Source organism: Macroventuria anomochaeta (genome assembly GCF_010093625.1).
Source record: "Macroventuria anomochaeta strain CBS 525.71 unplaced genomic scaffold BU25scaffold_2, whole genome shotgun sequence".
Classification (NCBI taxonomy): domain Eukaryota; kingdom Fungi; phylum Ascomycota; class Dothideomycetes; order Pleosporales; family Didymellaceae; genus Macroventuria; species Macroventuria anomochaeta.
The window spans coordinates 750,347-773,681 of NW_022985363.1; the positions used below are offsets into that span (position 1 = coordinate 750,347).

The window sequence follows — 23,335 nt, forward strand, 5'->3', positions numbered from 1 at the left end:
GGACGCCCGCATCAATTCTCAGACACGTGACGCTCTAAACCATGTCTAGTATGGGCCGCACCTCATTATTGGGCAGACACACTGCCTGCATCGTTAGGGCAAGCTTGGTTTCGTATGGGTGCAGGTTTTGTGTCCAGTCGTCCTCTGCGACCTTCAGCAACGCTTAGCTGACCGCTGGAGAGCCTGGAGAGGTCATGCTTCCTTTATTTTCCCGAGTGTGCCCCTCCGGCTGGATTGCGCCCACAGACTGACAGAGCACCGTCCCTAGACATCAACACGTAGGTCGCTGAAACGAACTCTGGACTCTGCCGCTGCATCCTCACACTACTTTCCGCCACGTCTGCACTTCACGCCGTGTCGGCCCGAACCTTCGTTTACTTCTGTTTTGGAGTATATATCCGCTGCTAGGTTCGGTTCTTGCGCCCGTGCACTCTGGGAGCTCTTACCTCACATCTTGAGACCTGGATGGTCTACGTACGGTCGCCATGGGTATCCTCGATCTTGCCGACGAACTTTTACGAATTATCCTCGAACATGTCGCCTCAGAACCAGAAAAACTCATTAGCTTGGAACGTCGCGCATATCTGTCACAAGAGAGCTTCAAACCACCTCCACCAATCGAACCGGACCAGGCCCAAACAATCGCGAACCTGAGACTCACATGCAGGAAGTTTGCAGACCTCGGCGCCATCCACCAATTCTCCAGAGTGACGACACGATTCTCAAGGAGAGGCCTGAAGCGCCTGGAAAATATTGCAAGCCAACGGCATCTGGCTGAGCGGGTGAAGAAATTTAGCTACATGGTGCCCTTCTTCTACGTAGAAGGTTGTATGCATTGTCCACTAAGCTAACAGTATCACTAACTATGCTGCAGGACGAGAACGTGTGCAGGACCTCCTTCCAACATTACCAGGCAACCTCGGACTCCTTGACGCTAGTCACTTTGTGCAGAAAGTGAAGGAACAAAAGGATATTGTCCGCACACAAGAGGACGCCCGAGTCTTGACGCTGGCCATATCGGCTTTTACATCGCTTCAGCACGTCCAAATACTAAGACTACAGGATCAAGAGGACGGCATGCTCATGCAGTACATCCGGACACATGACGAAGTCAGCCAGATGGTGGAACTGAAATGGCCGCCAGCTTGTCTACATTCAACAAGGACAATAGGTGAGGCACTGATTGCATCAAAATCGCAATGTTCCAGGTTTTCATCACCTATGCTCAGTCCAGTGAGCGTATTGGGCGCTGCAAACAATCCGCCTACCGCAATGAGACTCCTCGCAGAACGACTTACGTGTCTCGAACTCCACTTCGACGACGGGATAGATCTGGACCAACGGATGAGGGACCTTTCATCACTGTCAAAGGCTGTATTTACATCCGCGAAAAACATAGAAGCCGTACACATTGGATTCCCTTCGCACAGACCACTCACTTTAAAGCTCGAAGAGATCTTCCACAACGTCAAGTGGGATAAACTACAGGCTTTTGGTATACAGGCGTGGCGACTCGATGCCGAGGAGATTATTGCACTGGCCGGGAGACATAGAGAAACGTTACGCGGCCTGAGGTTACGAGACGTGCTGTTGAAGGAGGGGAGCCGGTGGAGGGATGTACTTTCGTTTCTTCGAGAGGATATGTCTAGGCTGGACTGGGTCAGTCTCCGGCGGATAGACTATGAAAAGCATTTCGACGACGCATGGATAATGGGTGCAGAGGTACCAGACGACCCTCTAGGGAGCGACAGCAGCGATGAGAGTGACGATTGGGATCTACACGAAGACGAACTCGATCACGTCGACGCACAAGACGAAGCGTACGTCAGCGACGGCTCGGTGGACGACTCCGATTCGGATGCAGGTACGGACGAGCCCGAACAAGGAGGCAACTTGCATTTCCCACCGTTGTCTCCGGATACACCCGCCTCAGTACCATGGTGCAATTGCAACGGTCACATGGATAGCGTAGAAGTACTGGGCGACGACGGGATACTAGTGACTTACCAGCAGCGGAAGTTCTGGGAGAAGTGGGTCGTCAGAAAGATGTGCACCGAGCAGCATGGCCACAAATGAGGCCGTGATCGCCAAAAGGACCCGAAATGGAAGCTGTGGGTGGTAGAACTTCGTATTGCGCGTCAATTTCGGCAGAGCGTAGCGATCTAAGAGAAGCGGAGTCTGGCCCGCCGCTGCATGAGAAGTCACGCTGTGAAAAGTGTATGCGGGCTATATTGTTTTTATACCTCGCATACTATCCTTGCAGCAGTGCGTTACGACCTTCCTTTGCGCCCGGCGCTTATGCAGCTCCACCAATGTTTTCACACCACCGTTCGGACGACGCCATCGTATCCGAACAGTCACCAACAACAATCGGACCGCGAGTCGTTCGCGCAGGACTCGTAGCTTGGGGTCAACAGCGAACCAAAATTCTAGCGTCGCCATCTTCTCTGACCTCAAGGTACTTCGACCACCTCCTCGCTCCGGCTCCACCACGTATGGTCATAGCTACCACATTCGCTCACGTCCGCTTTTCGGATGCACCCTTTGGCACAAATCGACTCCAGGCACCCCGTCTACATTCTATAGTTGCATATCATGAGAAGGATTCCGGCGCAAAGTGGCTGCATCTGGTTTACATGCTTTTACCTCCTTAGTCCAATCACGAAAATCACGAATGTAACGTAGCGTGGGAGGAAGTATTGTCATCTGCTTTGCTATAGATATTCGGTTTACGACAGCATTGCAATTGCGTAGCATGTTGTTTATGACGCAGAGCTTTACTGCGTTTGATCTTCCCTAGCACAGCAACATTGAAGCATGAGGTACTTACATCGCTCACCGTCTTTTCCCTTCACTTCTGATGCATCTTTACTGGTCATGCATACCGTTTGTATGTGTGTTGCAACTGGACGTCAGTGCTCAGGCAATCGCACACCACAGTTCTTTCCATTTTACTGCTGTCTACCCTCGTACCGACGATCTCAGAACAACCTAGAGCAGCTGGTATGACATCAAGCAGTACAGTGCAGTAATGACACTGCAGGACAACACAGTCAAGTGTAAGCATACCATATACCATTGGGATACTCAACAGCTAACGACTCCTCAATGCCTAGCGAGCGACCTACAGCATCACTCACCACTTCAACTATTCCGGGTTGATGTTACAGATAGACGATATGTAGACAGACCAGTCTCTGTCAGAACTTGCTGACACTTCGTCCCTGTCTTACGCTCGGCATGTCCATACTTCGAGCACCGAGCCTCCAGTGGCAAGCTTCACTCTCACTCTCACCACGCGTGACACGGCCGCGACGCCAATATGGCCCGCTGCCGCACATTCAGCCCAACAGCGCGTCTTACTGAATGCGTCGCAGTTTCCGTGCTGTTTACGCTCGTCTAGCGCAGACTTTTCTTTGTAGTGTCACCACATCACCGCAGCACACACGTTCGCTTGTCCTTCTTCGCAGACACACTCCTTGCATTCGTTTCTTCTCTAGGTTGTTGTACGAAACAGTTCCTTCAGTTGTCTAAGTATGAGAGCGAAAGCAGGCTGGCAACCTGCGCAGCCGGGCGTCCTGCTCTACATGCCGGCCACACGTGTCGGTGTGGAGGAGACGGAGCACCCAATGTCCCAACTCAGTGTGACAGACGACGCAATCCCAGGTCAGACCATCATACCATGAAAGGACAAGGAAATGAATAGCCATCAATTGGGAACAGGTGCCCGGAGTCAGATCTCGAAGATAAGTGACACAGTTGTGCCTTCATGCGAACATGACTTCAACGTTCGAGTCAAATTCGAGCCAACTGAAGGCAACATCTTCGACTTCTTGAGGGACGACTCGCCAGATATCCTGATTTGCGAGACCGATGACGAGATTCTTGTGGATGCCGTCTCTGTTGCAATGTCGACTCCAGAATCCTCCACAGGCTCGGAATTACTTGCTCAGCTAATAGCCGCAGCGGAGAGCATCTCATCTGAAGCCACCACGCCCTGCGTACAAATCCCATCCTCTCATGATGCATCATCAGTTACTGAAGACTTTATCAACGTCTAAGAGGATCATGAAACGCACTATCGGAGCTACGAGTCGTCACTTCAGGAGGAAGACACAGTTAGACAAAGGTAGCCTGCGGTTCGACGCCTCAACTTTGGTGGCAGGCTCAAGAAATAGGCCGTCAAAGAAACCAAGAAAAGCGCTAACGCGCTCTTCCTCAAGCATCTTCGGAACATTGAGCAGACCCCCTCACACAACTGGGGCAATGATGAACGAGAGCTACTATGTGTGTTGAACCGCTGGTACTGTGCCGCAGATCCTGCGACAGAACTCACGGTCTTCTTTAAGACCTTCAACTCGATCACAGGTCTGGATCTGAGACCTCATATTATACGCAACTAGTTCGAAGGCTACTTGCGCTTGTATGGAGGGGAAGCCTATCCGGTGTATGGTCGAGTCTTCACGATACCATTCGATGATGCCGAGGGTCGCTACACGGAGATTCGTACATTGATCAAAGTGGAGGCCGAAGGTCTTGGGCTAAATCTACAAAGGCGCCAGTCTGAAGCAAAGCTCCCGTCGGGTATGGCCAAATTCGTCGAGTCTCTCAGAACCAGGAGCACCTGCAGGTCCCTAGTCCGGAGGGCGTCTCAGGAAGCGAAGTGGGACGCAGCTCAAGTGTCAGTAATGGAGGACGCTCGAGCAACTTTACAACCCATCGCGACAGTGTCCAGGGCTGTCTGAATGCCTCCAAGAGATGATTGGGAGATCATTACCGATGTCGAGCTTAGCCCGGCACCCGTGATCCGTAGCGTGGAGGTTCCCAGGCCTACATCAAGCAAGCCACATCTTATATTCAACGATAAGCTCGCTCATAGCTATCTTTGCGATCGCTTTTGGGTCCTCATGCTGGCGGGTATACCCTTCAAGAAGTTATGGGGGCGTTCATCGAAGGCATGGACAATGGTACACGTTGCATCGCCCACTGGTCACGAAGCAGGAGCGGCTCTCGTCGTCAACGTTTCCGCACTGCGTAGAGCATACCCTCATGCAGCGTGCTAGAGTTCACCTCAGTCAGAGAGATGTTGTTTTCAAAGAGAGAGCCGTTGAATAATTACCTGTCACGAGTATGAGGAAAACCGATGGTCTGGATGTTGTCAGTCGAAACGATCGTAGGTCTACTCGAGTGAATAGAGGCACAGCCGATGTATTCTATCAAGATTTTACTGTCATTGACTCTAAAATCTTACTCTCTTGATCACCATTTACCTAGCGCCCTTCCAACAACAGTCAGAATCTCACCCGCCCTCTCGATAGCAACTTCATGCCCTGCCCCCTTCACAACCTCAAACTCTACATTCTCGTTTCCCAAGCACCCTCTCGCATCCTCCATAATTTCATCTTTGACGATGATAGGGTCCATCTCTCCCAAAACCACAAATACCTTCTTCAACCCGCCTTTCCCCTCTTCAATGTTCCGCCCCAGGATCCTCCAACGCTCATGCTCCCCATGCACCGGTGCATAGCGAATGGACGAGATGAACGCCTTCACAAACCCCTCATGCTGCTCAATCTGCCAGTCCACCACCGCACCTACAGTGCTATACGGGGTTCCTTGCAGGAGAGCGTAGTGTGAGGATGAGTACACTGCATCTCCTCGAGAAGTAGTTTTGGTTTCGGCGTTCTCAACACCATCACCCTCCGGCTCAATACTCCTCGCCTCCTCCGGCCCTGTGTACAACCGTCTCGCCACCAATCTCTCCACCCAACTCTCCGGTAAGATACCAGACGTGCTGTACAAGACGCGACTTTTCCAGGTCGTGTGGGTTCGCCGAATGAGGCCGCCGGGCGCGATCAGGATTAGGGAGTGTATGAGGGTGGGGAAGTAGGATGTGAAGTCTGCGGCTAGCGCGCCACCGAGCGAGTAGCCGAGGAGCGTGAAGGACGACCAGTGAAGGGGAGAGGAGAGGAGACAGATGTGGATTTGGGTGGTGTAGAGAGGTGAGTCGTAGTGGTAAGTGTGGGGGGAGGGACCGGAGGAGTAGCCGCGGGAGAAGAGGTCTGGTGGTGATCAGTCAAGATTCGTTTGAGCTGTAGTTCGACCTGGGCGTTCAGGAGAGAGATGCAATCAAGCAAAAAACAATGTGATGCGGACTAGTGCAGACTTTGACGGTACACGGAGCCACGGATCTGTTACTACAAGAGAAGTCCCCCTACCAAATAACATCACTCGACAGCCTTTCTGAACCAGCTTATAAGCCAGATCAGTCAACGCAATGCTAGGTGTCGATATGCCATGGATGAGCAGCAACTTCTCTCCATCCTCAGGACCCCACTCATATACTCGAATGCTGCCGTACGGCGAGTCTACGTCTCGTGCTCCTGGTAACGCATCTGGAGGATATGGCAACTTCTTGACCTCATCCCCTGAAAGTTCGAGCAGGGTCGTCTCTCTTGGCGATAGGAGAGTCCTGAACTTGTCAGCCCGCAAAGAGCTTGACACATGTCGCAGAAACAGCAGACCGCCAAGGGATGCCCCTGCAATCAGGTACACATGTGGGACAGGAAGTCTGAAACGACCCAAGATAGACGTCATAACTGAATTGAGCCTCTTGTTCAAGGCAAGAAGGATGTGAAGTGTTACAATGTAAAGGGCTGACTAATGAGAAGTTTGTACAGCACAGAGAATAGAAAACGCTTGGAGAACCCTGTGATGTAAGAGGAAACGGTAAGCTGATCGCCCAGCTGCAGCACTAGCTGCTCTCCGTCGATGCGGCAGGCGCCACCGGCACCGCGCACAGCAACTGCGTCTGAGTGAGCGCCAACCCTCTCATGTCTTGCACAGCGATGTTTGACCGACACTCTCACGGCGAGTCAAATTGCAGACGCGCAAGACAGAGGCGCTAACGGAACGCGAGAGCGGAAATCACGGGAGAGCCAAGCACATCAGGGTTTGGATGATCAACAAGCCGACAGGGTTTGCCTGACAGCTTGCGCTTGTGTCCATCAGCTCCTGCCTGCGCCTCACAGCCATGCTCACAGCCCACTTTGCTGAGCACACTGCGCCTTGAGCAACTACTCGGTCCTTATACTCATCAGACGCCCTGCCAATAGTTGCTTCTGCTCTCTTTCCGCTGCACGGCGTCTCTCCGGGCGAGGGCGCTTGTTTGAACAATTGAAACCGCGAGACCTGCGCCAAAACATTCGACGCCTGTTTTACAGCTGCACCCTCTCGTCATCTATCGTACTTTGTCCTAAAAGCATCGCAATTGCGCGCCAGAACAGCCGGAGATTTTTGGGAGTGTTCGAATGCAGTAGTGCACCATGGACGAGTGGACATCGAAACAGCTCCCTGAGCGGCTGCCCTTCTCCAAGAAGCGGCTGCCCAAGCGTGTCGTTTTCTCGTGCGTAGAAGTACTCCAAAGAGATACCGTGGACGTTGACTGACATATATGCAGATACATTATCGACTACCTCATCATAGTGTAAGAGCTCCAGCGCTCCTTCCGCAAGCACACGACCACCTTCCACAAGCTCCCCCAGCTAACCACAACCATCTGCAGGGTCCTCATCGGCGTCTTCACTATCATCGATAAAGTCCCACCTTTCCACCAACACTTCTCGCTGCAGAACTACACCCTCCACTACCCGTTCGCCGTCAAGGAGCGCGTGCCCGTCCCGCTACTATGCATCATCGTCGTTGGTGGCCCTGCCATCATAATCGCCTTCTACACACTCGTTGTTGATGGACTGTTTTCACACCAGACTCCCATGCCTTCTAGCAGGGCTGGAGCTAAGCGCCTGAGTGGCAGATACAGGTTCAAAGACCGCCTGTGGGAGCTGAATTGCGGTATCCTCGGTCTGGGCTTGAGTGTTGGCGCAGCCTTTACAATCACTGGAGCGCTGAAGAATGCAATTGGAAAGCCACGACCGGACCTCATTGACCGGTATGCTAGACAAGCTATAGGAGCTCGTTTGGTGAGCTGACAGAACACAGATGCAAGGTCCGAGAGGGTGTGAAGATTGACCTAGAGAGCCTGACACTCGTTACCATCGATATCTGCACGCAGACCGACGACTACATCTTACAAGACGGGTTTAAGAGCTTTCCTTCGGGGCACAGCAGTGGTATGTTGAGGTGTAAGCTAGCTGATATAATAAGCTAATGCGTGGCAGTCTCATTTGCTGGATTGTTCTACCTCTCTCTCTACCTTGCAGCAAAGCTGCACGTTCTGGATGCTAAAGGCGAGGTTTGGAGGACGTTCGTCGTTATGGTCCCAACCCTCGGCGCTGCTCTCATCACTGGTACGCGCATCATGGACGCTCGCCACCATCCTTTCGATGTCCTCTCAGGCGCTAGTCTCGGGATCCTCGTGGCATGGGCCGCCTACCGACAATACTTCCCACCAGTTTCAGAGACCTGGAAGAAGGGACGTGCCTACCCAATTCGCGCCTGGGGACGTGGACCTGCTCCCCCACCGGCTCCTCAGATCATGATCGACGAAGACGTGCAGCCGCTTCGACAAATGGGCAAGCCATTAGGACCGATTGACGAAGAGCGTGGGGAGACATCTGGCATTGCGGTGACTGGAGAGAACGAGCATGGCGGCAACGTCTTTCGACAACAGATCTCGAACTCACAGCGCAGACGCCAGGCGGACGCACCATATGGAGTAGATCGCAGCGACACACTAGCATCGAGCAACTACCGCTCTGACACATTGGGCTCAACCTACCGATCTAACACCATAGACTCCTCGTTGTCTACCAAGGTCAACAGGTACCAAAACGAAATGCCGACCTCGAATCCTTTCGCTACGAACGCCCCACGCCAACGTCAGATGGAGTCATACGACTACTCATCCTCCGAGGATGACGAGCCCTACGAGCTTCAGCCAACAGGCGGAGCCTACAATCCGGTGTCAGGACGGCTGACAGACACCGGCTACCACCCTCCGCAAGGAATCTCGCCGAACCCTACACCTCCACCTCCACCCGTGAATACCTTCGTTCCGCCACATCTGAACACAATGTCACCGACTGGAGATTTGAGCGATAGAAGAGACGTCGGACCACCTCCACCACCACATGCTGCAGGAACAACGCCTCAGCAGATATGAGACAGCAGAAGCAGCAGATGACAGAAGTCCAATCGTCGAATCAAATATACCCGCATGGTCTGCTTCCAGGAAAGCAGTAACGGGGACTATCACGGCTGTAACGAAATCGCACTGGGACGCTCCCAATGAGCAAGGAGCATGGCGTTCTTGTAAATTGACATACAGTTATGCCGTGACAGGCTTCACCACGAAAATTGGCGACGTGGAACGGATAGTACGATGTATCAAATTATGTGTAATATCTCAAGTCAATCTCTGGTGAAGTTCGCTGACAACAGCTACACTGACTTTAAATCAGCAGGCGCAACGATGCGTACCTTCTCTCACCTCGAGTTTTGACGAACGCGCCTTCACCTCATCTCAGAATCTCGCGACCTTGACCTATAAAGCTCGCCCTCTCAATGCAACACACTTCACACACTACAATGATGGACATCTCCAGCATCTCTACGGAGGTGCTCAGGCACGAGCTACGACTGCGTCAAGCTCACCCTCTCACACCCATGAAACAGCAGCAATTTGATCATCCAGCCTTTCCTGAACTCGAAACAGAAAGCAACGACGACTCTTTGTTCGTGCCTGAACGGCGTTCCGGCTGCACCAGATCTGATATATCACAATCACTCGAACGGTCGACGCAGCGATCAAGCGATCTATTTCCAAGTACGACTGGAAGGAAGGGGCAACGAAATCGAGGCTGCGAGATTACCGAAGGAGCAGCTAATGTCAAGCCTGCTCGTCCTACAGCAATAGCGATCGAACGTGACAGAACGGATTCCAATAGAAGAACAGATGCTAAGAGAAGGAAGACGGCCGCCCTGCAAGAAGAGGACCGGCGATTTGCCGAGCGCTTGCAGGAGGATCTGCTCATGCCGAAGGACAGTGGGCAAACAACCGCCTTGGCACGAAAGGTCGTCCTATCGATCTGGACCGCAGCACGTCGTTCTCGAAAGCTCCGCGAAGGGCTCGCGATTCTTTCGGGCCATGGTCGTGCCGGCAAACCAACCTTGAAGCCGAAATCTCACCAGAAAGAGACCTTCGATGCAGCCATAGCCCGCCAACTCCAGAATGAAGAAACACAAGCCCAAGAAGAAAGACTTCGTGAAGCAGCTTCACGCACCCGCGACTGCGCAGTCTGTGGGTAATGTGCTTGTCCTTGTAGAGTGCCATGCGAGGTTCTGCACTGTGGATGAGGGATCCTACCATGATGATGAGACTCGTGAGAAGTATGAGTACCGCACCGGCAGGCAGAAGGAGAGGGATGAGGTGGAAGGAAGATGAGGCTAGTGAGGAGGCAGTTGGGAAGTTGATGAAGAGAATGTCCAGGAAAGGATTGTGCGTGGGCGATCGAAAAGAGCGGCGGTTGCAGCCACATGCAGTGTAAGTGCAGAATTATACTGACTATGAAGTGTAAGTGGCTAACAAGATGTAGGCCTCAAGTGCAACCACGAGTTTTGTTGGGTGTGTGTGAGTGTCTGGTACACATGCAGAGGACACTGATGATGGTGAGAATACACGAGTCAGGATGTAGAACCCACTTTCACGGTAAGGCAGGTCAGGCGCAAACAGAGATAGCAATATTGACATAGTTGTGTTAAGCTGCTGTTTTGGTTCTGCCGCTGTAGGTAGAGCCTATCTTCACTATTCGGACATAGCGTCGACCGTCCTCAGGTCCAATATGCGCTATATATCAAATACCCGCCGGGGGAGAGTGGTGGGATGTGAACGAGGGCACCACAATGCGGCTCCATCTGAAAGCACATACACGACAGACAGGTACCCTGTATCAGGTGTCCAGGCAGCGATGTCTCCGGTGTCTCCACAATACTCGGAATCATCGCATAACGCTCAGCCGCATCATTCAGGCGGAGGGCACCAAGCGGAGTTGCCAGCTAGTATGCCAGCGCCATTGCAGTAGAAGAGCTGGCAGGTCGGTGTGGTAAAGTTTCTGGAACAAATGCGATGGAGCTGAGGTAGCAGGTAGATATAATCAAACACAGGACTTCAGCTGTCAAAAAAGACTCATGGGGTATCATTACTTTATAACCGTCGACAGGCTCTGGTCAGCCCGTTCGCGTCGAGAAAAACGCTCGTCTCTTCTCTCTTGCCTGCTCCTCCGAAGGCTGCGACTCGTTCTTCGGACGCGCTCTCTTACCCTTCCTCTGCACCGGCTTCGAGACACTAGGCTGTCTGTCAAATGATGGCAGCGGTGGAGGAGGAGGAGGAGGTGGTGCTGTGGACTTGACTGCTTCCTTGATCGTATCGCGAGACAGACAGAAGTCGATGTGCGCGTTGAAGGTGCTGTCATCAGGCGGCTGCAGAAGAGTGCAGATAGGACACGTCCATTGCTCGTCTGCGACCGGTTCTGTCGGAGGTGTAATCGCTGTTCCGGTGTCCTCCTTGATCTGGGCTCTTGCGTATTCTTGCGATAGTTGCTCCAGCTCATTCATCTCGTCATTACGCTCTTGCGCTGCCGCCTCTTCGAAGTCCTGCTCAGGCCATATCTCCCACTCTCCGCCAGTTCGGTTGATCCTTTTCTTTGTGGGTGTGTTGCCGTTCAGTCTGTTGCGCCCAAAGAAGTCGATCCCAGGCTTCTTGGTGCTGATGATGTGCGTAACTCTCAAGCCCATAAGTCGCAGCTTCATATTCGGGATCTCCTTCATCAGCTTTTCGAGCATCGGTAAGCTGTACTTGTACAGATCGTCCGCGTGCTGTACTGCGAACGGCGGCGTGGTTTGGCGCGTGTGGACTTCGTAGGTGGCTAGCTTGATCTTGATGCAAAGCGTCCTGCCCTTGTATTTGGTGCGCTTCAGATCACCTTCAAGTTCGTCAGCGACCCACCGCAACTTCTCGCGCAGAGCATCAGGTGACCCAAGTTCCCTGAACGTCGTTTCGGTGCCCACGCTTTTGCGATGAGATTCTTCGGCTTGCTGGATCTTGGTGCGTCCCAGGCCCAAGTAGCATTGCATCAGAAACTGGAACCCCTTCTGGCCGAAGAGCTGGGCTAGGTAGCCACGTTGCGCGTAGATGTCGCCGCAGGTCTTGACACCGATCGCATCGAGCTCGCGCTCGAAGACACGCCCAATGCCGTTGACCTTTCGCGTCGGCATCGTCTTCATGAACTCGATGATGGTCTGTCTGTCGCTCGGTAGGAAGAACTGGCCGTTGGGCTTGTTAATGTTCGAACCAATCTTCGCCAACTTTGCGTTAGCGGCAATTCCAGCAGACACAGTGATCTTAGTCTTCTCGAACACCTCAGCTCGTAGTTGACTGACGACCTCTTCCGGGCCCATGTGGTGATCCTCGCAGTACTGTGTAATGTTGAGGTAAGCTTCGTCGCAGCTAGCGCTTTCGAAGTTGGGATCGTACAAAGCCAACACTTCACGAACCTCCTGCGCTTTCGCCATGTACTTGGAGAAGTTCAGCGGCACACAAACGAGCTGCGGGCACAGCTTCATAGCGACAAAGCCAGCCATGCCCGAGCGACACCCGAACTTCCTGGCATAGTAGTTGCACGTGGTCAGCACGCCTTTCCCCACAGCCATGGGAACCGCTTTCAGCTCAGGTCTGTCCAGCTCCTCCACCGCGGCGTAAAAGGCATCGCAGTCGAGATGCACCACCGTCTGGCTCAGGTCTCGAGTGAGCTCCAGCGCTGCGACATAGTCATCTGCACGACGTAGATCTGCAGAGAGGTCGAGCATTTCCAGCCGGGCCTTCTTTGCCAAGATCTTTGCAATCTTCTCCGTGAGGTTCTTGTCCTTGGCTTCCTCGTTGTTGAAGAACTTGGAGCCTTTTGACGCGTTGTATATGATCTCCGAGACCTTCTGCTGGTCGACCGTGTCCTGGCCGGCTTTGGTGAGCGAAGGGCCCAGCAGATGGTACTTGAGGGAGTCGTGCTCGTTCGAGCCGACGTTCGGCGGCTGTGGAGGCACTGGACGTTGGGCTGGTGCCCGCATGGCTCTGGTGCTCTGGCGCCGGTCTGGCCGCGACGCAGGGACGCCGGTGGACGCGTTCATGGTGGGAGGCGCCGCTCTGCCGGACGCCTCCGCTTCCTCTGCGGAGACATGCTGGACGGGGGGCGCGGCCGAGGTGGAGGAGTGAGGCTGCGGGGGCGAGTGCGGCGGTAGAAGGGAAGACCCTGGCGCACTGCTGGTCATGTTCGATGCATCGACATGGTGATGGCGGCCGTGGTGGTGGAGTTGCCTATGGCGAGATGATGGCTTGACATTCCGGGACGCGCTACACGGCGCTAGCTATGCAGGGTCAAGCGGCCGAGGATTCACCAGGGATCAACGATGGCCTTTAGATCTGCTTAATCACACCACAACAGACACACTGCCCGTCCAAAAGCCCCTCGCTGACTCCCAGGGGAGAGGGACACGACTGCGACTGCGGGAAACACACCACCACTGTCGTTGTAGCGCGGGGTTACCACTCGCACGCTCCCCACCGCCACTGGAGCCTGCGTCCACCGCCTCCGCTCGGAGAAACACCAAGCCAAACAACCGATCATCACAATCACCAACCCCCCAGCAACCCCCAGCAACCCTCAGCAAACCACCCCATTGCCCCCTCCTACGGCCATGATCTGTCTCTGCACAGGCGCCCTCCTCCTCACCTAACCTCACTCGACCACCTGGAGGATGCCCATCGACCGAAGCACCCCCAACAACTCGCGGCCTCTGATGCCCACGCTCGCTAGCAACCGGACCGCCGCAAACGGGAAGACACCCGTCACCCCACGCCTCGCCCTCGCGCCCTCTGCGCCTGCCAGCAGCTCCTCGCAGACAGGCCGCACTGTGCGCAGCGCCAATGGAGTCGCTCCTCGGCTCGCCGCCCCCATCAAGGACGACACCACGCCCGCCAAGTCGCTCCTCAGCACCAACATCACACCGCGCACCACCACACGGAAGTCGCGGGTAGGAGTGGGCAGCAGCTCGTCCACGCCCAACGCCTCACCTGCGACTACCCCTATCAGCTCGCGCCCCTCGTCCACGGTCGGTTTTGCGCACAGGGAGCACGGTTCTGCTCAAAGTGGGCCGGTAATAAATGCGAACCACAGTGCACCGACCGGCCCTCGACCGCGGAGCACTGTGGGGAGCAACAGCCACAATGTCACACCGACACCACGCTTGCCGCTGTCGAGCGTGTACAATCACACGCCGCCTGAGACTAGCCAGGCGAAAGATGGCTCGCCCATGTTCTTCCATGCGAACAGCATCAAGTCGCCCAAGGAGCAAGCCCCGCCACAGAGACCTCCGCAGAAGAAGCCCGCTGTCTTCTTCCACGCGAATGGTGACGAGGCCAACAGTCCGCGCGGGCCTGCCGTCCCGTCGCCGCCATCTTCGGCAGTAAGCCGGCCATCCTCAGCTGTCGGCAGGGCATCGTCGAATGTAGGAAAGGCTTCGTCAGCCGTGGGCAGGCCGCAGCTTGGAAGCAAGTTCCTTCATGCCGACTCCACCCCAGAAGTGCGATCTCCGCCAATGCTGAGTCCACCAATAGTCGCAGCTATACCGGACCTGCCACCCAACCCAGCTGCTCCTCAGGGACCTGCGGTTCGGGCGCCTTCGCCAACCAAGGATTGGGGCCACCTGTCCTATCGAAAGGGTGCCTCACAAATAATGCGTCCGAACTTGCACACCCGCAACTCGGCTCTGTCCGTGTTATCTGGCATCAGCGTGACAGAAGAGCTGGACAGCTCGCGAAGACGGTCCAGCGTTACGTCGTCACTCAGCAGGCCGGGGCACTATAAAAGCGCCAGTCTCTCATCGATCGACTCGGTCGCCGACTTGAGAAGAGTACCTTCTCACGAAGCCCACGCCACTACACCAAGCCCCACATACCACGGCAGCCGCGTCGTCAGCAACAGCTCATCCGTAGCCGACAACATCGCGCCTACGCCGTCACCACTGGCCATCAGCCAGAACGCTCTACCCTCGCCTGGGCTGGCAAGCCCAACGAAAGCTGCCGGAGGCCAAAGTGCGCTCGAGATGATGAACGAGCTAGCGGCAAATGCTCGACGAGAGCGAAAAGTCCTCGACCTCGAGATCAGCAACTCATCCCTTCTCGCCATCAACCGCTCACTGGAGAAGGAGATGCGCAAACAGAAGGCTGAGCTGAAACGCTTCCGTCGAATGAGCCGCGCGGGTCGCTTCTCAATCGACGCTATCACTTCGACCCTGGACACCTTTCCCGCAAAGCGTACCAGTGATCTCTCGGACATGTCTGAAGTCGAAGAGGACGAAGGAGAGGAGGTACCTTCAGAGGAAGAGTTGGAGAGTAGCGAGTCTTCCTTCGACGAGAGCGTCCTGGAGAACGGCGACCAAGCAGAGCGCGACGAAGCCTACCGCCTCAAGGACGAGAAGCGTCTTCAGCTGGACCTGGCAAAACACCGTGGCCTGCTCATGGACAGTCAGAAGATGAATGAGAGTCTCAAGCGATGTCTAGGCTGGACAGACCAGCTCATCAAGGACGCACAAAAGGCCCTCGACTACAAAGTCAACGTCAGCGATGTCAGGCTCGGTGGTCGAGTGCTTGTTACCGGAGACGATGAAGAGGAGGACACCAGCGATCACGAGGAGGCAAGAGGGCTTCTCAGCCCCTGGAGCCCTCCGCAACGTGCGGCCGACACCCTCGACCCACCAGTACCCGACTTTGCTCGAGCAGAAAACCGCGACAGCGGTGTGGACGTCGGCCGCGTAAAGCACAATGGCCGCGATTTACCTGACGAATTCTCACCACTCGACCCACCCTTCGGGGACAAACTATCTTACCTTCACGCCGCTATTGACGCCCTCGAGGCATCCTAAGCACGCAATACTTTCAACACCTCGACTTTGTTTCCTTTGTCATCTCTCGCATATACCACGGCGCTCGTTACCCGGCTCGGCGTTTTCTACACAGCGTTTCCTTGGATTTGTGCTTTCGGCGCACTCGGCACACACCACACTCTGCAACGACGACGAATTCCATTGGTCCTCTCGTACTTGCACACTTTCTGCTTAGATCTCTCGCCTTTTGACTGTCAATGTATTATGGGCGAGTCACTGGGATGCATGTTGGCACAACGCTATCAACCTGCGCGTTTGGCTTGAGCGTTTGGCTTGAGCGTTTGGCTTCAATACTGGCTGCGCTGGCTTGGCTGCGGCATTTACCCGTGCGGTAGATTACTACTACTTCATTGTGTGTTTTCATGAGATACCCCCCGATCGATAAGAACCCCTTCCGCAGTCTGGAATGCAATCAAAATTAGCTCCTCATCTTCACCTGTCCGTTGTCTTGAATGATACCACTCGTCTGCAAGGAGAAATCTTGGTATCACAGTGTGAGTGTGAAAAGGGTACGTGTGAAGATGGTATGTATACATTCCTGGCCGCCTAGAAGCAGCCCTCCTCTATGGATATGCTCACAAAAGGTCACGTCCCGTTACGTATCCCAGATACGAAGTCCCGTCCGAAGAAATGTACTGCAACCTCAACCGCCACAATCTAGGGTATCGGCATCTATAAACACGCGCAGAAACAAAAAGATCATTATCCCCAAAGTACCGTCTAACTTTTTGCCTAAGCCCAGTAACCGAGCAGAGCCATCAACCCAGCACCCAGGATCATGAGCCCGAAAGCGTACAATGTCCTGCTGACGGGACCCTTCTGCATGTACGGGCTGAACATGAACTCGTGCGCCATCAACTCGACCAAACCAGTGTAAATCAGGATGCCCGCACTGATGGAGTCGAAGATACCGTTCACGATGAGAGTAGTCTGCGACTCGGGCGAAAAAGTGGTCCTAATACCAAGACCAATCGCAATAGCAATGGGCGTCGAGATACCGTATCCAAGACCCAGAAGGTACGGTGTCCAGCGCTTGCTCCTCGGCCAGGGGACCTCAGCGAGACGCGCGCCCAGACCGAGACCCTCGAAAGTCTGGTGAAAGACGAGGACGATGTAGAGCGTAATGAACTCATCGCCTGCGACGGCGAGGGTCAGTCCGACGAAGATGGAGTGGAAGATGACACCGAATTCGAGGATGAAGACGGCAGTCAGCTGCGCGGCGTACGTCTCGGGGATGATGCCCTGCGCTTCCCAGTTAGGGCCGAGAGTTGAGTTGTCCATGTGGTCGCGCTGGTGGCCGAGGTGGTCCTCGCCGCGGACGTGGGAGGGCCGGGGTGGTGCTTCTTGCGGGGAAGCCCGCTTGTCTTCGAGACTGTGCTCGTCGTCATGGCTGTGGGAGTGGCCGTGAGAGTGGCTGTCGCCGTGGTCGTGGTCATGGCCGCCTCCGAACTTGGCGTAACGCATGGTCATCAGCTCCAGGAAGAACATGACGAAGGCAGTCATGAGAGCAATCGCCTCGGGCCATGGGTACGTGTCTGAGGAAATGGTTTCGCCTACGAGACATGGGTTGCCGAGTGCCTCGTTTGCTGGGGCGAGCAAGTGGATGAATGCTGTTGCAATGATGACTCCGGAACCGAAGTACTTGGCAACGAAGAAGGTCCAGGCAGGTACCAGCTTAGTCCTTGCACGTTTGGCAAAGATTGGGAATATAGCACCTTTCAGGCATTAGTATGTGATGTACAACGTAGAAGGTGAGAGCGTGCGCTCATCTAAAGTGAAGTTACAGAGCGCCGGATGTATGCCGACGAATATATAGATGTGTGAAGGACAGGGCAGATGATGTACAGCAAATAGATGTGACTTACCCCATACCGAACCCACAAGGATCACAAAGATTGACGATATGCGAACGCCCATGCGTCCATCGTAGTCATTCGAGCTGGCGCAGGTAGGCGTTGTGTCCGACTCGGAACCTGGGTCCTGACGTAGCACGAGTCGTGCAACTTCCATAGCTGCGGCGTCCATGATCAAGGTAACCGGGTGTTACTTGAGTCAAAGTAGGACCACGTCGACTTGGGAAGATGAGGGTCCAGCGGGATCGCCTTATAGTACTGTATACAAATGGCGCACTTGTTTAGCCTCCGACCTAAAATCAAGACGGTCGTCGAGATCCAGATGCGTGGGTTGACAGTTCAGTAACGCTTGGCTTAGTCGATCCCAGCTTGGTGGTTCTTGTCCTGCGAGTAAAAAAGCTTGGAGTGCAGGTCCTCTTATTGCGCCGAGGGAGATAAGCAATTCAGCACCTTGATGGACGTACGGAAGGGATTGCTGAGGCGGCTTGGTGCAGCTTGAAAAATGGGCAGGCTCGACAGCGGACGTGGAGCACCTTGATGTCTGCGCTAAGCGACAAATCCACCGCTTCCGTCACAGTGTGGGCAAATGAACATCGATGGCGCAAAGCCCGGATGCTGCCTATCTGCCGTTCGGAACTTTTGCTCAATTGCAAATGGACAAACGCCGTCGCGATCGTGCTCGTTGGGAGGCCTCATCGTATCGTAAAGTGCTTGCTCGTGTGGTGTTGTTGCAGCTACGTTCCTGTGAGCTGCAGGGAAACTGAGCGACAAATCAGCGTGGGCGTACTACCACTAAGCGAGCCGCAATCCCGAAGCTCTCAGAATATCAGCCATTCCCAGGTCCTGTTGCATGATGGATTCGTATGTCTTCAACTGCAATCTTTTGTGTGAGTGGAGCGGACATCGAGTACTCAATATTCCAACGAGAACCTGCAATCCCATTGTCCTGCGACTCAGGCCCCCTCGGCTGCTATGCCGAACGCTCGAGAGAACGATGGGTCTGTCTCGGTTTAGTCCGATGCTATCGCAGAAAGTTCGTAGTTCGGTGAGGAAGCGGTGTTATTTCGATCTCAACCACCGAACATCTTCAACCACGGACAGTACGGTCGAGGAGGTCAGTGGTAGGGAATCTGTAGCATCACACTACGTATCAGCACTACCAGACATTCGCCAGGCGACACCACATTGTGCACCGTCTTTGAGGCTGGAGATATCTAAGTGTTGTTGGGCTGCTTGATTCGAATTGGAGTCCATTTCGGTACTTGGCTTGTTGCCGGGCTCACGAGTTGTATGAGGGAACAGGTGCATTTGATAGCCGTACCGACAACGATGACATCGGCAACAACATGATGAAGGCACATACTGGTGTTGTTGGTTTCCCCAACGGTTCACGCGCGCCAGGGTGATTGAAGGCTATCCATGGTGCGTAGACCAAGGTGTTTGACACTCCAACCTGCACGTGCTGGCGGATCGACCGAGCTCCTTATGGTGGCAATCGTTCACATTGTAAGGTGTGTGAGCAATGAAACTTCGGAAGCCTCAGGTAAACTACGCACCTCGAGGCACAGTGGCTTTGCCGCAACAATGTCGCGCGTGTTTGCAGATGTCATACGTCTTGGCACTGGCCCTCGACGCCCGTTGGCTCAAAAACCTTGTTTTGGCAGTTTTGCAAGGCGGACGAAACGCCCCACCCTGGAGGAACAGAGATTGAAAATTGGTTGAGCTGATGTCACGTGGCTGTCATACGAGACATCCAGATTGCAATCCTTGACATTTGCGTGCTTGGTATGTGGGGTACACCGACGATGGAATCGATGATGGCATTTGTGGTTTTCATGGCTGTGCACATCGCGAATCCTCCACCCGTAAGCACAGCAGCGCTGCAATTGCAGATCTCCATCGCAAATCAACTATTAACACAAATCAACGAGTGCCTCGATACAAAGGCACTACCGGCTGGGTCTTGTACCTCTGCATCGTGTTGTTTGACGGCGCTTGGACCGCGATCCAGCTCCAACAGTCCCATCACCACAGCCAATGGTGTCTGCATGCAGTGAGGGGAGATGACGTCGTGACTTCCTACCTGGTACAGCTCCTGCAACAACTTGGGGCAGGTGACAGCATAACGCCCTCCGAGCTGTTGCCTGCAGCTCCTCTTTAAAACCTCAGCCGCTGCTGGTCCCTTTCCGACTCTTCATCCTTCAATCGAAGTATCGTCGCTGTTACTCATTCACAGCCTCACCACTGCCATTATGATTGTCGACCAATTCGAAGAGGTTCTCATGAAGACCTCGCTTATTCCTCTCCCCACCGCCTCACCCACTGGCGTCACTCCCATCCCCTCAGTCATTCCCGACTCGCCCGAGCACCAATTCGTTGGTGAGACCGGCACAAAGACACTATGGGTTGTCTTCATCATCATGCTGATCTCCTCCGGTGTCTTCTCTGGCCTTGCCTGGAGGGTCCCAGTGGTACGTAGTATGCGGAGTTGAAGCCCCAAACGGCTCACTGACAGCCTTATAGCAAAAGCGTCTCTTCTATGTCATCACAACTCTGATCACCATCACTGCTGCGATCTCCTACTTTGCCATGGCTACCGGCCAGGGTGTCTCCGTTCACCACATCCATATCCGCGAGCAGCACGACCACGTTCCTGACACCCACCATGAGATCCAGCGCCAGGTCTTCTGGGCTCGCTACGTTGACTGGGCCATCACCACTCCTCTTCTGCTCCTCGACCTTGGTCTTCTGGCCGGCATGAGCGGTGCTCACCTCACCCTAGCCATCGTCGCCGACCTGATCATGGTTCTCACTGGCCTGTTCGCTGCTTTCGGCTCTGAGGGTACCCCTGCCAAGTGGGGATGGTACACTATTGGTTGCCTCGCCTACCTCATTGTTGTCTGGCACCTCGCTGTCAACGGCCGTGCTGCTGTCCAGGCCAAGGGCCAGAACGTCTCTTCGTTCTTCCTTGCCATTGCTACATACACTCTCGTCCTGTGGACTGCCTACCCCATGTAAGCCTAAGCCTACCCCAAATGAATAACGACCACTAACAACATCTAGTGTCTGGGGCTTCGCTGACGGTGCCCGCCGTGTCGGTGTGGACGGCGAGATCATCGCCTATGCCATCCTCGATGTTCTTGCTAAGCCTGTCTTCGGTACTTGGTTGATTATCACCCACGCTAAGCTCCGCGAGACCGATGTTGACCTTGGTGGCTTCTGGGCGAACGGTCTCAACCGCGAGGGCACCCTCCGCCTCGGTGATGATGACGGTGCTTAAATGCATCGACATTACCCAACTTCATCGATTCAAACATTGAATCAAATTGCAAAGCGGGACAAGCTACTCTCAATAACGTCCCCGGTGGAAAAGTGCTGACGACAGATTGGTGGCTGAAAATGCTCATCCTTCCTACCGTCTTCGATCGTTTCTTTACGAACCTCAAGTACTCATGTATGGAGTACAGGCATCCTGTATATTATTGCGGGATATCTGCAACCAGTTTTGGTATATGGCTAATGTGGTAATGATATGACCTCTCACATACACTTTGCCTTCATCGCTTTAGTGACGCGTCCTCAGGAATGTACACTTGTGTACCTTTCCACGCATCCCTTCTTCCACATTGGTGGCTGTCGAACCCGTCGCCTTCTTCATGCATTGGTCACGTCTGTTTATCCGTAAATTGACCATAGTGCAGAGTCCCACGAGCCCGTCGAGGGATACAGCATTGCTTAATGGCAATAAGCATTTATATGTCCGCGAAATTATTGCAGATGTGAAACTCTCCAGTGTTCAAGTATCAATAGTATCTGAAGATTCAAGATGCGTTCAGCCATCATCAGCATCGTCCTGGCCGTATTGTCAGTCCAAGCGTAGGTCTCTTGTTAGCCTCCCTCCCCTGCAATTGTGCTCACCACATCATCATGCTATCATCGCCGCTCGAGCAAGCCGTTGCATCGCCACCATCACTATCAGCGGCACCGATATGTACTCACACCATCCTGAAGCAACCCTCTTTCGCGAGAATTTGCACGAACTACGGCAAAACTTTGACCTACACATCTTACACTGATTGTGGTGTCGGCTGCACCTTGGTCGCGAAGAGGCTTGGACTTGGACTAGCAAGTGACGAGCTCGTATCTGGGATCAGAGGCTGTACTGACATTTTGTAGCCATGCCAGACTGTCAGATACAACCCGGGTAATGCTGGGACAACTGTGACAAGCTGCAGGCCGCCTAAGATGTCGGCGACGAGGACTATCACGAATTACACCAGGCCTACGGGCGAGTCTCTTCTGACCTTCTCAGAAATCATGTACTGACACGGCTACAGTAACTTCGAGCTTGTAGCTGCTCGGTGGACTTCTGGGTAGATGTTGACATTAGCTGAAGGACCGGGTTCATAGAGCCCGCCAATTAAGCATGATAGTTGTAAGGAAAACAAATAGTCTTACTTCACACCTGCCTATTTGTGACGGTTTGTTGTAGTCCTTGGTCGTGGTGTTGTGTCTATGGATAAGGCCGTGCGAGCGATACGTCATGCTAGGCTCGAGCTAGCAACGAGCTCGATCACAACCAGTGAACGCGCTATCAACAGCGAAAGTGGTAACATCGCATCATGATGAACAACGCAATGATCTTTCCGTTGCTCGTGAGTCCCGTGCCTGACCAACAGTGACTGCACATGACGGAGGCCGTTGCCATATGCAGGGATCTGGTTGCCCCGCTTGTCCAAGGTTCCTGGCAGCACCTGGCAGCCGCAGCAGCTTTGTTTCGACGCATCCAGCCGCCGCGTCCCCTCTCATCTCACCTCGGCGAGCTCCTATAAGTACACACAACCTGCACGAGCTTCAGCTACATCTACAACTAATTTTACCCTGAACCCACTGACCACCACTCAACATGGCTTCTGAAGACACTAACATCGTCGACGCTACCCCCATCTCGCCTGTCCGCAGCAACGAGAGGCGCAACAGCTTGGAGAAGCACCTGCAGCACCGCCCGGAAGCTCAGGACTTGAAGAACAGGCACATTCTGCTCGACACTACCACGGCTCCGTATGTTCCTCAGCTTCCAACAGCTCCTTATCCTTGCCAACAGCTCCGTCTTTACTTCATGCTGCGTGCACCCTCAGCTGACCATGCCCCAGTGCCCTCCAAGCCAAAGCTCTCGAGCTCGAACGCCAGCGTGCAACCGACAACCTTAAGAAGGGCCTCAATGCTCGCCCTGACCGCGATGACCTCGTTCAGCGAAACATCCTCCCACAATCGAATGCCGCACCTGCCCTGCAAGAGAAGCAGAGGGAGCTCGAACACCACATGAGGGCTGACAGCCTCGAAAAGGGGTTGCAGAGCCGGCCAAACCCAGAGGATCTTGTCAAAAAGGGTATCCTTGAGGCCGACGAGAACCCGCTGAAGGACGTTTAGGACTATGAAAGTCTCGAATAGACGGAGCACAGGCATATGACAGACCTGCAATGACAGGCTGCATGCTTTTCCTGTTTTCCTAGGGCGATCGATCACTTTAC

The 23,335-nt window shown here is 54.1% G+C and overlaps 9 protein-coding genes across 9 annotated transcripts; 6 read left to right on the forward strand and 3 right to left on the reverse strand.

Annotated features, from left to right (window-relative positions):
- Positions 1-485: 485 nt before the first annotated feature.
- BU25DRAFT_453957 (uncharacterized protein) lies at positions 486-2,076 on the forward strand (the record flags this gene model as incomplete). Its single annotated transcript, XM_033709839.1, has 2 exons — positions 486-825; positions 875-2,076. 2 exons carry the CDS (start codon positions 486-488, stop codon positions 2,074-2,076), a joined length of 1,542 nt encoding a protein of 513 aa, XP_033566963.1.
- Positions 2,077-5,227: 3,151 nt separating this feature from the next.
- On the reverse strand, positions 5,228-6,700 carry BU25DRAFT_436501 (alpha/beta-hydrolase). Its single transcript, XM_033708950.1, has 2 exons — positions 6,219-6,700; positions 5,228-6,062 (listed from the first exon to the last, which is right to left on the reverse strand). The coding sequence occupies exons 1-2, from the start codon at positions 6,595-6,597 to the stop codon at positions 5,260-5,262; spliced, it is 1,182 nt and encodes a 393-aa protein (XP_033566964.1). The 5' UTR covers positions 6,598-6,700; the 3' UTR covers positions 5,228-5,259.
- Positions 6,701-7,325: 625 nt separating this feature from the next.
- Positions 7,326-9,121, forward strand: BU25DRAFT_329377 (lipid phosphate phosphatase-like protein 1; the record flags this gene model as incomplete). Its single annotated transcript, XM_033702313.1, has 5 exons — positions 7,326-7,405; positions 7,460-7,486; positions 7,565-7,979; positions 8,024-8,129; positions 8,178-9,121. 5 exons carry the CDS (start codon positions 7,326-7,328, stop codon positions 9,119-9,121), a joined length of 1,572 nt encoding a protein of 523 aa, XP_033566965.1.
- Positions 9,122-9,942: 821 nt separating this feature from the next.
- On the forward strand, positions 9,943-10,441 carry BU25DRAFT_406087 (uncharacterized protein). Its single transcript, XM_033705192.1, has one exon. It carries the CDS (start codon positions 10,190-10,192, stop codon positions 10,400-10,402), a length of 213 nt encoding a protein of 70 aa, XP_033566966.1. The 5' UTR covers positions 9,943-10,189; the 3' UTR covers positions 10,403-10,441.
- Positions 10,442-11,184: 743 nt separating this feature from the next.
- Positions 11,185-13,077, reverse strand: BU25DRAFT_417369 (DNA-directed polymeras-like protein kappa; the record flags this gene model as incomplete). The annotated part of the gene is made up of 1 exon (XM_033707802.1): positions 11,185-13,077. The coding sequence occupies one exon, from the start codon at positions 13,075-13,077 to the stop codon at positions 11,185-11,187; it is 1,893 nt and encodes a 630-aa protein (XP_033566967.1).
- Positions 13,078-13,764: 687 nt separating this feature from the next.
- Positions 13,765-15,930, forward strand: BU25DRAFT_382563 (uncharacterized protein; the record flags this gene model as incomplete). The annotated part of the gene is made up of 2 exons (XM_033704247.1): positions 13,765-14,472; positions 14,524-15,930. The coding sequence occupies 2 exons, from the start codon at positions 13,765-13,767 to the stop codon at positions 15,928-15,930; spliced, it is 2,115 nt and encodes a 704-aa protein (XP_033566968.1).
- A 569-nt stretch (positions 15,931-16,499) lies between these two features.
- BU25DRAFT_82359 (low-affinity zinc ion transporter-like protein) lies at positions 16,500-18,456 on the reverse strand. Its single transcript, XM_033712149.1, has 2 exons — positions 17,817-18,456; positions 16,500-17,666 (listed from the first exon to the last, which is right to left on the reverse strand). The coding sequence occupies exons 1-2, from the start codon at positions 17,974-17,976 to the stop codon at positions 16,684-16,686; spliced, it is 1,143 nt and encodes a 380-aa protein (XP_033566969.1). The 5' UTR covers positions 17,977-18,456; the 3' UTR covers positions 16,500-16,683.
- A 1,600-nt stretch (positions 18,457-20,056) lies between these two features.
- BU25DRAFT_453964 (family A G protein-coupled receptor-like protein) lies at positions 20,057-21,084 on the forward strand (the record flags this gene model as incomplete). The annotated part of the gene is made up of 3 exons (XM_033709840.1): positions 20,057-20,275; positions 20,328-20,818; positions 20,868-21,084. The coding sequence occupies 3 exons, from the start codon at positions 20,057-20,059 to the stop codon at positions 21,082-21,084; spliced, it is 927 nt and encodes a 308-aa protein (XP_033566970.1).
- Positions 21,085-22,710: 1,626 nt separating this feature from the next.
- On the forward strand, positions 22,711-23,234 carry BU25DRAFT_329321 (uncharacterized protein; the record flags this gene model as incomplete). Its single annotated transcript, XM_033702309.1, has 2 exons — positions 22,711-22,865; positions 22,958-23,234. 2 exons carry the CDS (start codon positions 22,711-22,713, stop codon positions 23,232-23,234), a joined length of 432 nt encoding a protein of 143 aa, XP_033566971.1.
- Positions 23,235-23,335: the final 101 nt, after the last annotated feature.

Coding starts and splice junctions, on each gene's coding strand:
- BU25DRAFT_406087 (XM_033705192.1), top strand. CDS start 10,190: ATGAAGAAACACAAGCCCAAGAAGAAAGACTTCGTGAAGCAGCTTCAC.
- BU25DRAFT_436501 (XM_033708950.1), bottom strand. CDS start 6,597: ATGACGTCTATCTTGGGTCGTTTCAGACTTCCTGTCCCACATGTGTAC. Junction 6,063..6,218: donor CTGTCGAGTGATGTTATTTG/GTAGGGGGACTT, acceptor GATCACCACCAG/ACCTCTTCTCCCGCGGCTAC.
- BU25DRAFT_82359 (XM_033712149.1), bottom strand. CDS start 17,976: ATGGACGCCGCAGCTATGGAAGTTGCACGACTCGTGCTACGTCAGGAC. Junction 17,667..17,816: donor CCTTGTGGGTTCGGTATGGG/GTAAGTCACATC, acceptor AATGCCTGAAAG/GTGCTATATTCCCAATCTTT.